This window comes from Oncorhynchus gorbuscha, linkage group LG26, assembly GCF_021184085.1.
Source record: "Oncorhynchus gorbuscha isolate QuinsamMale2020 ecotype Even-year linkage group LG26, OgorEven_v1.0, whole genome shotgun sequence".
Lineage (NCBI taxonomy): Eukaryota > Metazoa > Chordata > Actinopteri > Salmoniformes > Salmonidae > Oncorhynchus > Oncorhynchus gorbuscha.
In genome coordinates this window covers 21381732-21397196 of record NC_060198.1, presented here as the reverse complement: position 1 = coordinate 21397196, position 15465 = coordinate 21381732, and the positions used below count along the sequence as shown (strand labels likewise).

The window sequence follows — 15465 nt, the reverse complement described above, 5'->3', positions numbered from 1 at the left end:
AAGTGGGACCATTCATCTTGATAGTAGCCACTATAAAGGGAATATGGTGCCATTCGGGACAGAGGTGGGTGGGTCTATTGTGAATTACACTTCTATTAGGGGGATTAGACTGATCGACTTAGAGACCTCCCTCAGTGACCATTGCCTTCAGTTTCCAAGTTTATTAAATTCTACAATATGTGGCACTATGAAATGGGATTAATAACCAAAAATCAGGACTTAAACACTGCAGAGGAATTGTGGTCTGGTGACCGTTGTCCCATGTCACCTTTAATGTTGAGTAAATTATGGCAGAATAAAATGAATTTAAAAAAAAAACTGGGATTTAACGGGGAAATCTGCAGTTCAAATAACAAAGCCGGCACCCTGCCAATGATTTTGTAAATAGCTGAAGGATGGAGAAATGTAACTACTCTCAAATGTATACAGAGCTATTGATGCAAGGACTGACCATCCATGAGATCAAATGTATAGTTTTAGCCTCAAAATATTGGTTCTTGTGTCTGTTTACAATTACTTTATTTACAAACAAAGCAGTAAAACAATCTTATCTTAGGATAACAATTGAACTAAGCTCATTTTCTTCAATAATTAATGTGTATATGTTGTGAATGTTAAAGTAAAAAAAATAGCAGATTTCCCCTTTAAAATTAAAAATTCTGGTTTGCCATTTTCGGGGCTATTGGATGAGATATTTTACTTACAATTGCTGTAGGCAATGAGGCAATTAAGAGGAGGCACTTGAAATAACTTTCTGTGTGTTGTAGACAGAGACAGCTCGGTATAATGGAGTGTGAAGTGAATTGATAGTCGTGGTGGTGGTGTTGCCTGGATTAGTGTTGAAGTGGTACTCCTCGATCTGTGTGTGTGCGTGCGTCTGTGTGTGTGTGTGAGTATTCGCACGCGTGTGTGTAAGTGTGTTTGGCAAGTGAGTGTGTTTGGTTAAGTAAGTATGTGTGACAGTGGTGGGCTGTGATTGGGGTAATTTTCGAGAGTGTTAGCTAGTTTGGCAGACAGATGGATTGAGAGAGATTATCCGTGGCAGCTGTGGTTCGGACAAGATCACAGATTAGGAGCTCTAATGTGCCGACCTGGCTCACTCTCCTCTCCTCACCTCTTCCCCTCTCCGCCCTTCAGATTTGGGGTACTAACACCTTCCTCTCACCCTGCCTTAACACTTCTCTCCTTCCCTCTAACTTCCTCCCTCTATCTCTCTGTCCCTAGTCATCCTGTCACTTTCTCATCTCATCCAGTCATCCCTTGCTCAACAGAAACATTTTTCTCTCTATGGTCTCTCTCTTTCTATGAGCTAAGTCTCTGCACAGCAGACCTATTGTTTGCAGTCTTGTTTAATGACCCAGGATTTCCTGTGTCAATATGTCATAATATGATTAGGGGTGTGCAGGTGTGTGTTTTAAATATGCTTAGATATTGTAGAAATGTATATGGAAGTACTCACCGTATATTGATGAGTAACCTTGGTTTCCTGTAAATATATGTGAGAGTTTGTGGGTTGGGTTAGGCTAGAGAGACCGATAAAGAAAGAGGAAAGTGTGTGTGTGTGTGTGTGTGTTTTGGTGTGTAAAAGAGCGAGGAGAGCGAGAGATTAACCCCATGCTATGGCCAATCCCTGGTTATGAGTTTACAGCGTCTGTCTGGGCATCGCACTGTTTAAACAACAATCTAATTAATCCTGTCTTTATTAGTTTCACTGAACTGTGGAGGGAGGGAGCGAAGGAGTATGGAGGGAGGGGGGAGAATTGGGAATCCTGTCAGAAAAATACTGGAGAGCGATAGAAGAAAGGGGGGATAGAGGAATAAAACAACTGGAATTCAAGAGGAATTTAAAAGCAGGAGTTTTGGGGCCTTTAAATTGAATTGATATGTTGATGAGAAGAGAATGAAGAGTGTGAGAAAATGAAAGGGGTGGGGTGGGACACACGAGAGTAGTGGTGAATGAGCAAAAAGAAAGTAGACAACAAAGCCCCAGAACAGGGCTCCGGGCAGCCGAGCGGAAATGGAGGAAAACTCGCCTCCCTGCGGACCTGGCATCCTTTCACTCCTTCCTTTCTACATTTTCCTCTTCTGTCTCTGCTGCTAAAGCCACTTTCTTACCACTCTAAATTCCAAGCATCTGCCTCTAACCCTAGGAAGCTCTTTGCCACCTTCTCCTCCCTCCTGAATCCTCCTCCCCCTCCCCCCCTCCTCCCTCTCTGCAGATGACTTCGTCAACCATTTTGAAAAGAAGGTCGACGACATCCGATCCTCGTTTGCTAAGTTAAACGACACCGCTGGTTCTGCTCACACTGCCCTACCCTGTGCTCTGACCTCTTTCTCCCCTCTCTCTCCAGATGAAATCTCGCGTCTTGTGACGGCCGGCCGCCCAACAACCTGCCCGCTTGACCCTATCCCCTCCTCTCTTCTCCAGACCATTTCCGGAGACCTTCTCCCTTACCTCACCTCGCTCATCAACTCATCCCTGACCGCTGGCTACGTCCCTTCCGTCTTCAAGAGAGCGAGAGTTGCACCCCTTCTGAAAAAACCTACACTCGATCCCTCCGATGTCAACAACTACAGACCAGTATCCCTTCTTTCTTTTCTCTCCAAAACTCTTGAACGTGCCGTCCTTGGCCAGCTCTCCCGCTATCTCTCTCAGAATGACCTTCTTGATCCAAATCGGTCAGGTTTCAAGACTAGTCACTCAACTGAGACTGCTCTTCTCTGTATCACGGAGGCGCTCCGCACTGCTAAAGCTAACTCTCTCTCCTCTGCTCTCATCCTTCTAGACCTATCGGCTGCCTTCGATACTGTGAACCATCAGATCCTCCTCTCCACCCTCTCCGAGTTGGGCATCTCCGGCGCGACCCACGCTTGGATTGCGTCCTACCTGACAGGTCGCTCCTACCAGGTGGCGTGGCGAGATTCTGTCTCCTCACCACGCGCTCTCACCACTGGTATCCCCCAGGGCTCTGTTCTAGGCCCTCTCCTATTCTCGCTATACACCAAGTCACTTGGCTCTGTCATAACCTCACATGGTCTCTCCTATCATTGCTATGCAGACGACACACAATTAATCTTCTCCTTTCCCCCTTCTGATGACCAGGTGGCGAATCGCATCTCTGCATGTCTGGCAGACATATCAGTGTGGATGACGGATCACCACCTCAAGCTGAACCTCGGCAAGACGGAGCTGCTCTTCCTCCCGGGGAAGGACTGCCCGTTCCATGATCTCGCCATCACGGTTGACAACTCCATTGTGTCCTCCTCCCAGAGCGCTAAGAACCTTGACGTGATCCTGGACAACACCCTGTCGTTCTCAACTAACATCAAGGCGGTGGCCCGTTCCTGTAGGTTCATGCTCTACAACATCCGCAGAGTACGACCCTGCCTCACACAGGAAGCGGCGCAGGTCCTAATCCAGGCACTTGTCATCTCCCGTCTGGATTACTGCAACTCGCTGTTGGCTGGGCTCCCTGCCTGTGCCATTAAACCCCTACAACTCATCCAGAACGCCGCAGCCCGTCTGGTGTTCAACCTTCCCAAGTTCTCTCACGTCACCCCGCTCCTCCTCTCTCTCCACTGGCTTCCAGTTGAAGCTAGCATCCGCTACAAGACCATGGTGCTTGCCTACGGAGCTGTGAGGGGAACGGCACCTCAGTACCTCCAGGCTCTGATCAGGCCCTACACCCAAACAAGGGCACTGCGTTCATCCACCTCTGGCCTCCTCGCCTCCCTACCACTGAGGAAGTACAGTTCCCGCTCAGCCCAGTCAAAACTGTTCGCTGCTCTGGCCCCCCAATGGTGGAACAAACTCCCTCACGACGCCAGGACAGCGGAGTCAATCACCACCTTCCGGAGACACCCGAAACCCCACCTCTTTAAGGAATACCTAGGATAGGATAAAGTAATCCTTCTCACCCCCCCCCCTTAAAAGATTTAGATGCACTATTATAAAGTGGCTGTTCCACTGGATGTCATAAGGTGAATGCACCAATTTGTAAGTCGCTCTGGATAAGAGCGTCTGCTAAATGACTTAAATGTAATGTAATGTAATGTAAATGTGAATGAGTGTGTGAACTGTTAAAGAAAACTGTCCAAGCACAATACATGTTTCATATGTTCTCTTCTAAATCCTACTAATTGTGAATAGTAGGTAATGATGGGCTGTACCAGCTCGTTCAATAGATTAATGTAAAGTATTCGTAAAAAACTAGAATCCACCAACACTTCAGTGCAGGCTCCCTACACGTCAGTTGACTACTGCCCCCAAGTGTCATCAGTGAAGAACGACATTCTAAAGCATTACCATGTAGATGTTAACTATGTTACGTGTTCAAGCTTTAAGTTATGGGAAATGCTGATGTGACATTTAATTAGATACCGTACACAGGTTTGATTGAGAATCTTCACAGGTGCAAATGAGGTCTAATCTTTCAGGCAATCTGTCTCTGCCTTTGGGTGCGTTTCATGTTGTCTTTAATTCAGTCGCTCGACACATCTCAGAGGACTGCTAATATCATGTTAGTGAGAAATTACAACAACTCCTGCAAGCGATGTGAGACCTGATCATCTGCAGCCCAACTACAAAAAAGATGGTTTGGAAGAACACCTCAAATGAAGCCTTAAAATCTCTGTGCTGCTGTGTGGTCAAGACGGTGTCTTCTGCACATCTCAGAATATTACTTGATCATATTCCTACTGTGATTCTAGAGACGTTAAACATCTTCAAGACTGCAAAAAAGACAACCTGGAACACACCCGACTGCAATAAAGACAACTTATCTATTACACACTGGAACGCACCCTTTCTCCCCTCTGTCCCTATAGGCTATTTGTCAGGAAGTGCAGTGCGTGCCTGCAGGTGATTGGGCGCTCAGAGCTGATCATGCGTGTTCTGGGGCAGGTGTACCACCTGGGCTGTTTCAGCTGCTGTGAATGTGAGCGCCGGCTGCAGCGCGGAGACGAGTTTGTCCTGAAGGAGGGACAGTTGCTCTGCAGGGGAGACTACGAGAAGGAGAGGGAGATGCTGGCTGCCATCAGCCCCACACCCACTGAGTCAGGTAACAGGAAAAGACAGGGCAAACAACAAAATCAATCAATCAATCAATCAATCAACCAATACAATCACTGGATGACACTTTGTTATGGTACAGAAAGTGCAGGAGATTACATAATTACACAGTGATAACCTAATGACTTGTTTTTTCATTGGGATTCACTACTAGGCACCATTTGATACCAGTTTGTCTGTCAATTGAAGATCCTATTGTCTCTCTCCACACCCCTCAGTGAAGAGTGAGGATGAGGATGGTGGGGGCGGTTCTGTAGGGGGGAAGGGCGGCGAAGGGAAGGACCACAAACGGTCAAAGCGACCACGCACCATCTTGACCACACAGCAGCGCAGAGCTTTCAAGGCCTCCTTCGAGGTGTCCTCCAAACCTTGCAGAAAGGTAAGCAGACCAGGCGTAACACGGTTTATTTATTTTGTTCCTTCTCTCTTTCACTTTTCTGTCTCTCTTTTTTTCTCTCACACACGGACACACAGACATATACACACTGTCCCATTTAGTGTCATGGCTTAATTTCTCTTATCTTCAGGTGAGAGAGACACTGGCAGCTGAGACCGGGTTGACTGTTCGAGTCGTGCAGGTGTGGTTCCAAAACCAGAGAGCAAAGGTGAGATATTTGACCTGTCCTGAATCGCCACTTCCCCCGCCCATGACACTAATATAACACTAATAATGAATCTAACGGCGCAATTGCTCTGAAACCGCATGCTAACATTTATTTTAAAGGCTAAAGCACAGTTAAAGGATAGTTCACCCAAATAACAATGCAATTTTGGTTAACTATCCTTCTAACGAACGACAGAGCAATAGCGCCATTGGGTCCATTATCAGTGTGCCAGTGTGTGTTGGTCCTGTGCGTTGCAGATGAAGAAGATAGCTCGCAGGCAGCAGCAACAGCAACAGCAGCAGCAGGAACAGGAGCAGCTGGGAGGGTCCAGGAGAGGGCCGACCAGGGGGGGGCGACAGAGCAACGATGACAGTGAGGGTAAGAGAGGGGAGAACAGAGCAGGGGTTTCCCAAAAGCCTTGTAGCTAACTCGCGGACGGTAGATATAGAAGTGCTTAATTTGACAATTTTGGTCATTCATGCACAGGAAGATTAGTCTTTCGCTACAAAAGTAACAATTAAACAGAGTAGCTTGCCAGATCGCTAAGTTTCAGGAAACTCAACTCAAGGCAGGTGAAACAATGTCTCTGGAGGTAAAGGGGCAGGACGAGAGGAAGAGATGCAGGGATTGATTCATGTTCTGTCTCTCTCTTCCCAGACGGTTCTAGTGGTCACGGATTGGACGGTCTGTTGTCGTACCCTTCGTTGCCACGACAGCAGCTACTGGCTCTGGACCCCAACATCTACGGAGGAGAGCCGTTCCGCCATGGCCTCACACCCCCTCAGCTGGGCTCTGAACATCTCCACTCCTACGGTGAGCGAGAGGGAGAGAAACATAAAAAGAGAGCGAGATGGACAGACGGACCAAACAGACAGACACACTAACTCTATTTGTCCCTTTAGATTCAGAGACTGTGTTCCACGATCTGGACAGCGACGGGAGCCTCAGTCACCTCGGCGACTGTCTCCTGGCAGTGGCGGACAGTGGGCTCCTGGCGGGCCGGGTGGGAAACCCCATCGACCGCCTCTACTCCATGCAGAACTCCTACTTCACATCCTGACCCCTCACCCTTGACCCCTGATTCACTCCACCAATCACCACTCAGAGAAGCAGCTAATGGCCAGTTATCCTACTAGACCCAGAAGGTCATCACACCAACCATGCTTGAGCTGGGTCCATATCCATGTCTGACCAGGCTTATTGTACATGACCAAGTAAAAGCATAATAGGAAACACCTGGTCATGTTCTGTAGGGAGGAAACCTTAGGAGTGAAATAGGGATGTACTACCTCGACTTATCCACTAAGAACACGTTTTTCCATACCAAACACGACCCAGGTAGCCATTTAAGGTTTCAACTATGACGTAGGGCGTGAACTAAATCTGGCTTGCCCGTTACTTACTTAAACTGCATACTGTGTACTAATCATATTACATACTATTTAGAACATTGTGTTTAGTACAAACGTATGCATTAAGCAACAAATATCAAAACACTACTCATCCACACTGAGAAGGCATCATCGAATGAGCAATCGCTTTTGTCCCCTAATCTGATTATCAGTTGTTGTCGAACACACGGGTGTGAAAAGACGATTATCTTCCTCAATAGTGCCTCGCGAATTCTACTAGATGGAAAGCCAAAATGAGTATGACATCCGGGCATTTAAAGTAACACTAGCTCTTCAAGATTTCACATACTATAAAACTTTTTTTCACATACTCAAACGTCCTACTAATTTAGGACGCAAGTATGGGTATTCGGACACGGCCACTCTCTTTTGCTTGATCCCAACGTCCTACCTGTAGCAGACAGATGTGAAATCCTATGACATCATACTTTATCTGATACTCTCTCATGTTTCATATAAGGGAGGGGAGGATTGCCCAGGAAAGCAAGAGCAGTTAAAGTATTTTGAAGAGAAGAAATACTATTTGAATCCAGGTCTGTCAGGTCTGTGTGTTTGTGAGTCAGAAATCTATGTTACTTATTAGGTTGCTAATGAATGGGGAGTGTTTAATTAATTTAGCTCATGATCTGACCTGCTTATGCTTGTCCACATGGTTAGGGAGTCTTCTTGGCAGCTGGGTTTAGGAGCAGAGTGAAGACACATACCAGAGAGGTTACAGCAGGCTAGAGGCAGAGCTGCCACCAGAACATGATTCAACCCAAAAAACGTTGTATTGGAGATGGCCACTGGTTCATAGCACAGATGGGGTCAATTCAGCCAAATCAGAAAGTGAATGGAAGTTGAGCCTAAATGAATGACTGGAATAAAGGTACAGGTAGATATGGAGGAACGTTGGAGGGATAGCTTTCATTATAGGTTGAGATGAGTTGAAGGATACAGAGTGGCACGCTCGATTTGTATGTGAATGAGTGAAGTATGTGGGTTAGGTAACTTAGGTCTAGAGTTTGCGCTCAGGTTAGTGTGTTAGAATTTTTATCAATGTTATACAGGAAATTATTTACACATCACTCTAACCCCCGATTAGTTCACATTAGTCAACATAGCGAAAGGAGATATTTAGACCATAGATACAATCAGGGTCCTATAGAGCAGTGCTTCTCAATCTTGGTCCTGGGGACCCAAAGGGGTGCACATTGAAAAGAGAGCGAAAGAAAAAAAGAAGCAATGTTATGCCTGGTCTGCTTACCTTTCTGCATGGTTTGGAGGACACCTCGAAGGAGGCCTTGAAAGCTCTGCGCTGCTGCGTGGTCAAGATGGTGCGTTGTCAGGTGCGAAAGGAAAAAAACAAAAATGTGCACCCCTTTGGGTCCCCAGGACCAGGATTGAGAAACACCACTACAGAGTAGACTGACAGGGTCATTCGGAGAAAAGTATAAAGGAAACAGGGTTGTGTAAAGGAAAGTGTAACGCTTTCATGTAGCTTTGGCTCAGGGGTTTATGTGGGGCTTGCTTGGGAATGCTCAGCATCAGCAAGCCGTATGTAACACCATGGATCAGAGGTAGCCTTCATGTAATTATTTCTTTGATACTGTGAAGTATTCACTAATAAAGGTGCAGGAGTTTGTCCTTGGCTGGAAAAACTCAAGGCCCTAACTAAAATGTAGAAGTTGAATACTAATTGGTGTGTAACACTTAAGTAAAAAGTATGATTAGGCCCAGGAGTCTTTCCTGGTCAGGTCATGTGGTCAGGAAAACCGCTGGCCCTAGCTACGATAAACAAGTACGTGTTCCAATGTAAAATAATTGTGTTAATATTATTGTTGTTACAATGAATACAGTACTACTATAGATATAATCACTGTAATTATTTCTTTGATCGAAAACACACCTTACAATAGACGTTCAATATTTTGTACTCTTATGGTTAAGTATTTATGTTGTAGCATGAGCTGTGTGCCACACTTTCAAAATGTAAATAATTATTACTATGAACATAGCACTAATGATAGTATTTTCCTATAGCTTATACCCACACTGGGACCATCTTGTGGAGTCCGCTTCCTGTATGATTTCTCATAATTGACTGATATATATTTTTTACAGTATAGTATTTACGTGGATATAATTTATTGTGGGATACATTTCTCTGGAAGGTATGAGAAATTCTTATTCTTAGATTGTCTGAAAGAAATTGTTCCAAGTTTTTGTTCTGTGACCTATTCCAGTGTATGTGCTCTTTGCGTGTAATGTCGCCTTTCTTCAATATAACCTGTCAATTCAGAGTGAGACTAAATATGCCTACATTATTCTGAGTATGTGTAAGATGTTGATGATGCAAGGCTTCTTCTGCTAACTGAGTGTACAAAACATTATGAACACCGGCTCTTTCCATGACACAGACTGAAGAGGTGAATCCAGTTGAACTATAATACCTTATTGATGTCACTTGTTAAAATGAAGAGGAGACGGGTTAAAGAATGATTTTTAAGCCTTGAGACATGGATTGTGTAGGTGTGCCATTCAGAGGGTGAATGGGCAAGACAAAATATTTAAATGCCTTTGAACGGGGTATGGTAGTAGGTGCCAGACGTGCTGGTTTGTGTCAAGAACTGCAACACTGCTGGGTTTTTCATGCTCAAGTTTCCCGTGTGTATCAACAATGGTCCACCATCCAAAACACATCCAGCCAACCTGACAACTGTAGGAAGCATCTCTGTGGAACGCTTTCGACACCTTTTTAGAGTCCATGCCCCGACGAATTGAGGGCAAAAGGGGGAGGTGCAACTCAATATTAGGAAGGTGTTCTTAATGTTTTGTCACTCAGTGGTATGATAGAGAGCTATAATGTAATTGTAGAAAAGAGCCTCTGCATGTGTGTCAAAGTGTTGACCTTTTTGAATTCTAAGGAAGAATCTCTCCACTTGATTGTGTCTACCTCAGCCTTTAATAATTGAAGCAGAAAAGGTGGCCTGTTCCGGTTAGTAGTCAAAGGGCACATAACTCAACATCCTCCCCCTCGTCTGTCTCTCTATGGTCACACAGATTATAACTCCACAGCCTCCACCTTCTCCATTTTCCTAGGCTCTGTTCCCTCCGGCCAGTGGAAAGCCTCTTGTTTCTTCCACCTTTCCTTAGCTCCTTCAAATTCAAACTTTCCAGTCACCTTCCCCTCAACAAATGAGTAGCCAAGGAGAGATGTGTGGGAGAGATATACATTCCACGGTTGAATATTCTACCATGACTAATTCGAACCTGAAGAAAATGAGCGTGGGAGCGAGAAAGGGGCACCATAACAGTATGTATCCAAACTGGATGAGTAATAGGACTGCAATATAGGAGTTTAATGATAAACTTCCCCCAAAATAACATTTACAAGAGAACACTACACCGCAAACCAGGGATACTTGGATAACACGCAGTTGTGCACAGATATGCTGCGGAGTGAGGTTGCAAAGCTAACTCCGTTACACACATTCATTCTCAATATAAATTGTAGAGGAAAAGAGAACCATTTATGCTGCTACCAGAGGTTACTACAGTGTTATAAATATGTATTACACACAACCTGCTGCACAGTGAATATTTTCACATATAGAAAAGAGGACACCTCTGAATCCCATTGTCCCAGTGTATGTCAGAGAGCTGTAGCATCGAAGAGTTATTAAATAACTTCAAGAAATAACCTGTCTTGAATCTTGACGGTCTCAGGCAGAAATCAGTCCCAGTAACTTGTCTACCATTCCGAGTTCTCTTGACAAATCCTAAAGTAGCCATGGACAAGAGTCCACTTTATTCATGTACAAAGTCAGGTTGTTATGTTATCAATATGACATGGGCATTGATTTATCCATGATTGATAGAGCAGTGCGGCGTTAGTATTGCAGGAAGGAGATATCTTCTCAGAGGGATGGATGATGGTCACTGCTGGGTCCTAAGAGGGCTGAGGAACCGGGTTCACTGCTGAAAGAGGAGATCTATTCACCACTTCAACTACTACACAAAGTATTCAAAAAGGTAATCTCTCAGAAACAGAATACCTAAACAAATGACAAAATAACACAAGATGATACTATGTAGTAAGATAGTGCTTTAATGTTTACCTTTGGGGGTACTTGAAGACCGAATATGAAAGACACTGATGTAAAGCACTCTCTCAAGGCCAAGGAGCACCATTCAAAAGTTAGAATAATCACAAGAAAAGTGAGGGCTGGGAACGAGTCGGAGACTGATCTACAATCAGTGAACACTCACCCACTCCGGCAAGGTCCACTGTCTCGGCACAGCCGAGGAAGCGTGCCACGTGTGCTGAACAGGAGGTAGGTGAGTTCTGGTTCTCTAGTAAGCAGTGTTCAAACTCTGTGAACTCTTTTGAACAGTCTGTCCGGATCTTCTGGATCACAGGGCTGCGGAAACATTGATCAAGAAGATCCTGAAGAAAACTTAAACACAATCCTACACTTCACATCGGCACTGTACAGTACTCACTGGTTTGACTTCTTGCATCTGAATTATTTTCACATCAACAGTTCTTTACAGTAACCCAACCTAGACCCCCGAAGAACAAGCAGCAGCACAGTGGAAGGAATAGGGCCTGGGCCTAGAAGGAGAACCTGTGCAAAGCCTGTGGTCTAGCGTTAACGCTCCTGGCTAGTCACATATACTGTTCCCCACTGGAGACCAGGGTTCATTCCCCACGTCCACCTTACTGATCTCCTACTTGCCTGTTTTTCCCCCGTTTCCAACTATCAAAATAGGAGTAAACCTAGAGAGGAACCAGACTCAGAGAGGGACTTTGCTCTGTATCGGGTTTACATATGACCATCTCGGCCAGTCAGTTATAGCCTGGGTACTACCAGTCTGTTTGCTGCTATCATTCTACTCCTTAACATGCAAAACAATGACACAGAGTACAAGGAGTTGAAAGTTAGCTAAATAGCCTAAAATCCATAACCTAAGACAGTTATACATGCGCAACTGATAGTCAGGGACAACGGCTTATTCCTTACTGTGAAGAGGTACACTGTGCCACCTTCATCTTTAGGTCTTGACAGTGCTGTTGCCATGTTGACGGGTGAGCGGCCACACACTGCCCATAGCACTCCATCTCCTTATGGCAATACTTGGTGGTGATATCCATGGCAACCTGCCTGAAGGATGACACAGACATGCAGAACAGTTTCTGTGATATGCATAGACAATTACAGTGATGTCCAATCATTGACTTTGTGTCCTCTTCTGTGACAATGACAATTGTGGAAGGAATGAAAAACAAAATTGCCCACTAAGCCTTTGTTTATTGTAAAAAAATAATTGTTGGAGTAGAGGTCCTTGTGCATTTCAGGTAAAATAACTCAGGTAAAATAGCTAAATAGGACAAATTAATGTTAGCTTGCGGCTCTACGTCTTACAGGAACGTCAAACGTTTTCTGTAAGTCTTCACAAGGTTTTCACACACTGTTGCTGGTATTTTGGCTCATTTCTCCATGCAGATCTCCTCTAGAGCAGTGATGTTTTGGGGCTGTTGCTGGGCAACACAGACTTTTAACTCCCTCCAAAGATTTTCTATGGGGTTGAGATCTGGAGACTGGCTAGGCCACTCCAGGACCTTGAAATGCTTCTTACGAAGCCACTCCTTCATTGCCCGGGTGGTGTGTTTGGGATCATTGTCATGCTGAAAGACCCAGCCACGTTTCATCTTCAATGCCCTTGCTGATGGAAGGAGGTTTTCACTCAAAATCTCACTATCTCACCCCATTAATTCTTTACTTTACACGGATCAGTCGTTCTGGTCCCTTTGCAGAAAAACAGCCCCAAAGCATGATGTTTCCACCCCCATGCTTCACAGTAGGTATGGTGTTCTTTGGATGCAACTCAGCATTCTTTGTCCTCCAAACACGACGAGTTGAGTTTTTACCAAAAAGTTATATTTTGGTTTCATCTGACCATATGACATTCTCCCAACCTTCTTCTGGATCATCCAAATCCTCTCTAGTAAACTTCAGACGGGCCTGGACATGTACTGACTTAAGCAGGGAGACACGTCTGGCACTGCAGGATTTGAGTCCCTGGCGGCGTAGTGTGTTACTGATGGTAGGCTTTGTTACTTTGGTCCCAGCTCTCTGCAGGTCATTCACTAGGTCCCCCCGTGTGGTTCTGGGATTTTTGCTCACTGTTCTTGTGATCATTTTGACCCCACGGGGTGAGATCTTGCGTGGAGCCCCAGATCAAGGGAGATTATCAGTGGTCTTGTATGTCTTCCATTTCCTAATAATTGCTCCCAGTTGATTTCTTCAAACCAAGCTGCTTACCTATTGCAGATTCAGTCTTCCCAGCATGGTGCAGGTCTACAATTTTGTTTCTGGTGTCCTTTGACAGCTCTTTGGTCTTGGCCGTAGTGGAGTTTGGAGTGTGACTGAGGTTGTGGACAGGTGTCTTTTATACTGATAACAAGTTAAAACAGGTGCCATTAATACAGGTAACAAGTGGAGGACAGAGGAGCCTCTTGAAGAAGAAGTTACAGGTATGTGAGAGCCAGAACTCTTGCTTGTTTGAAGGTGACCAAATACTTATTTTCCACCATAATTTGCAAATAAATTCATTAAAAATCCTACAATGTGATTTTCTGGATTTTTTTCCTTCTCATTTTGTCTGTCATAGTTGAAGTGTACCTATGATAAATTACAGGCCTCATCTTTTTAAGTGGGAGAACTTGCACAATTGGTGGCTGACTAAATACTTTTTTGCCTCACTGTAATGGGGGTGGGGGCATTTAAAAAAAAAGTGAAATATTTAGTTTAAGAGTATCGCTAGCTGCAACAGAATACCATCGTGGATACCATTTTGTTATGTCTATGTCCAATGTGAAGGAACTTAGAGGTAGTTTCATGAGACAATGCTAACTAGCTTTAGCGCAATTACTGGAAGTCTACAGGAATTATTAGCATGTTATCTGTTTTTGATCACATGACTAGGGAAGTATTAATTAACAGTTAAGCTTTTTAAAAAGCTAACACAAGTGCGTGTGACAGATAGAATGTTTATTATTGCTCCTCTTGCAATCTTCAATTGGATCCCCTTTCCTAACCCGTTACGAAAAGTCAGATTTGACGATAATTTGACAAACTGTGTGGATCCCTTCTAGCCGTGACCATGCAGAAGTTTTTTTTCCGGTTGCTTGTTAATTTTTAGATATTTTTGGGTACATGCCGGCCGTAATGGTAGTAAACCTAGATTCTCATCGAAACTCCATATTTGGTAATCAACGAACGTATCTTGACATTATAATTGTAGTCTGAATTTGAGCTATCTGGACGTTAATGTCTCTAACTCATAGATACTGGTCAAGTCACAACTGTATTTTATTGGTGTAAATGAGTAGAGTTTACAAAGTAGATTTACTCAAGATAGCTATGAAACTGAATTAAATGCATAACTTGAAGACACTTACATGTTTGTGGTGGAGGTAGTTTGAAGGCTTGTTTCGACAGAAAGTAAAAAGAGAATCAAGGTTATAAAATGTGTTCACAGCCATACACCGAATATCTACCGCATACACCCTCCTCTATTTCGACTGGTCGAAACACGTTGCATACTGCCATTGGTCCTGGGTTGTTGTCAATTCCAGATATGACATCGATTTCTTAAAGGAGAAACAACCGATTGTCCTGTGATATTTTAACCTGTATTTTGTTAACCCCTGCTTTTAGAATGCTAATTTTAATATGCACTCGATTGAGGATATTTGATGTCAAACAAATGTGTTCAAATCGGCAGGAAGTAACCATACGAGAGCAAACATGACACGTTTCCTTACGTGGTTGCGTACACGGAAGCAGCTGTGTGAGAATGAGCGATTCAGAAACTGGACCTGACACCGGACTAAAACAACTGGATTGTGTGAAACTGCCTTACCACCGACAATAATAGCTAGGGGGGAGGTGGAGGATAGAGGGTGCCCGGAGAGAGAGGAACAAAAACGAACGCGACTAAGAAACGGGAATATGGTTGGGGAGGACGGGAATAAGGGGCCGGGGAACCAACAAAAGGCCACCTCAATGAACAGCCAGCATGACAGCTCCGAGACTGACGACGAGAATGTTAGCTCAGTGTCGCTGTACCGGCGAAGGCCCCGGATATTCCACTGCACGGTTCTACCTTTTTTAGCCGTGCTGTACCCTGGCTGGTTGTACGTGTGGCTCGGAGTGTACGGTACTTCCGAGTACCCAGAAGCAGGCCTACTTGCTCTCGCCGCCATCGGGATCGCGCAAGTCCTCACGGCGCTCTCCGGTTATTGGTCAGTGCACGCGCACTGTTGGCTCACCTGCTCCAAGGTAAAGTGGTTGGATCATCTGCAGTTGTTTTGGAATTAGGTGTTGGA

At 44.7% G+C, this 15465-nt stretch overlaps 3 protein-coding genes across 10 annotated transcripts in view; 2 read left to right on the top strand and 1 right to left on the bottom strand.

The window, feature by feature from the left end:
• Positions 1-9570, top strand: part of LOC124015117 (LIM homeobox transcription factor 1-alpha-like) — a 30337-nt gene extending 20767 nt beyond the window's left edge. The window contains exons 4-9 of the mRNA XM_046330067.1: positions 4828-5060; positions 5290-5450; positions 5599-5676; positions 5934-6054; positions 6334-6489; positions 6579-9570. Of these exons, the coding sequence (XP_046186023.1) occupies positions 4828-5060; positions 5290-5450; positions 5599-5676; positions 5934-6054; positions 6334-6489; positions 6579-6736 (907 nt within the window). The 3' untranslated portion in view covers positions 6737-9570. The remainder of the gene's footprint in view (positions 1-4827; positions 5061-5289; positions 5451-5598; positions 5677-5933; positions 6055-6333; positions 6490-6578) is intronic.
• Positions 9571-10408: 838 nt separating this feature from the next.
• LOC124015484 (coiled-coil-helix-coiled-coil-helix domain-containing protein 5) lies at positions 10409-15374 on the bottom strand. 5 transcript variants are annotated; one of them, XM_046330701.1, is made up of 5 exons: positions 15243-15345; positions 14536-14562; positions 12095-12235; positions 11340-11491; positions 10409-11048 (listed from the first exon to the last, which is right to left on the bottom strand). In XM_046330701.1, coding segments are annotated over exons 2-5 (324 nt in total). In that variant the 5' UTR covers positions 14538-14562; positions 15243-15345; the 3' UTR covers positions 10409-11019. The 5 variants fall into 5 exon arrangements, with proteins under 5 accessions (XP_046186657.1, XP_046186656.1, XP_046186660.1 ...); XM_046330700.1 differs by having other exon boundaries at positions 14902-15296; XM_046330704.1 differs by lacking the exon at positions 14536-14562 and having other exon boundaries at positions 15243-15374.
• The window catches only part of LOC124015483 (endoplasmic reticulum transmembrane helix translocase-like), a 39653-nt gene continuing 38925 nt past the window's right edge, over positions 14738-15465 (top strand). The window contains exon 1 of one of the 4 annotated variants that reach the window (XM_046330698.1): positions 14738-15418. In XM_046330698.1, coding sequence (XP_046186654.1) covers positions 15089-15418 — 330 coding nt within the window. In that variant the 5' untranslated portion in view covers positions 14738-15088. The remainder of the gene's footprint in view (positions 15419-15465) is intronic. The other 3 variants (XM_046330697.1, XM_046330695.1, XM_046330696.1) reach the window with 3 other exon arrangements.

What these genes read in the sequence shown, in the direction of transcription:
- LOC124015484 (XM_046330701.1), bottom strand. An exon ending in GCACAGTGTACCTCTTCACA is followed by an intron (nt 11,492 to 12,094) that starts GTAAGGAATAAG and finishes ATGTTTCCGCAG; the next exon opens with CCCTGTGATCCAGAAGATCC. An exon ending in AGTGGACCTTGCCGGAGTGG is followed by an intron (nt 11,049 to 11,339) that starts GTGAGTGTTCAC and finishes CTCCTCTTTCAG; the next exon opens with CAGTGAACCCGGTTCCTCAG.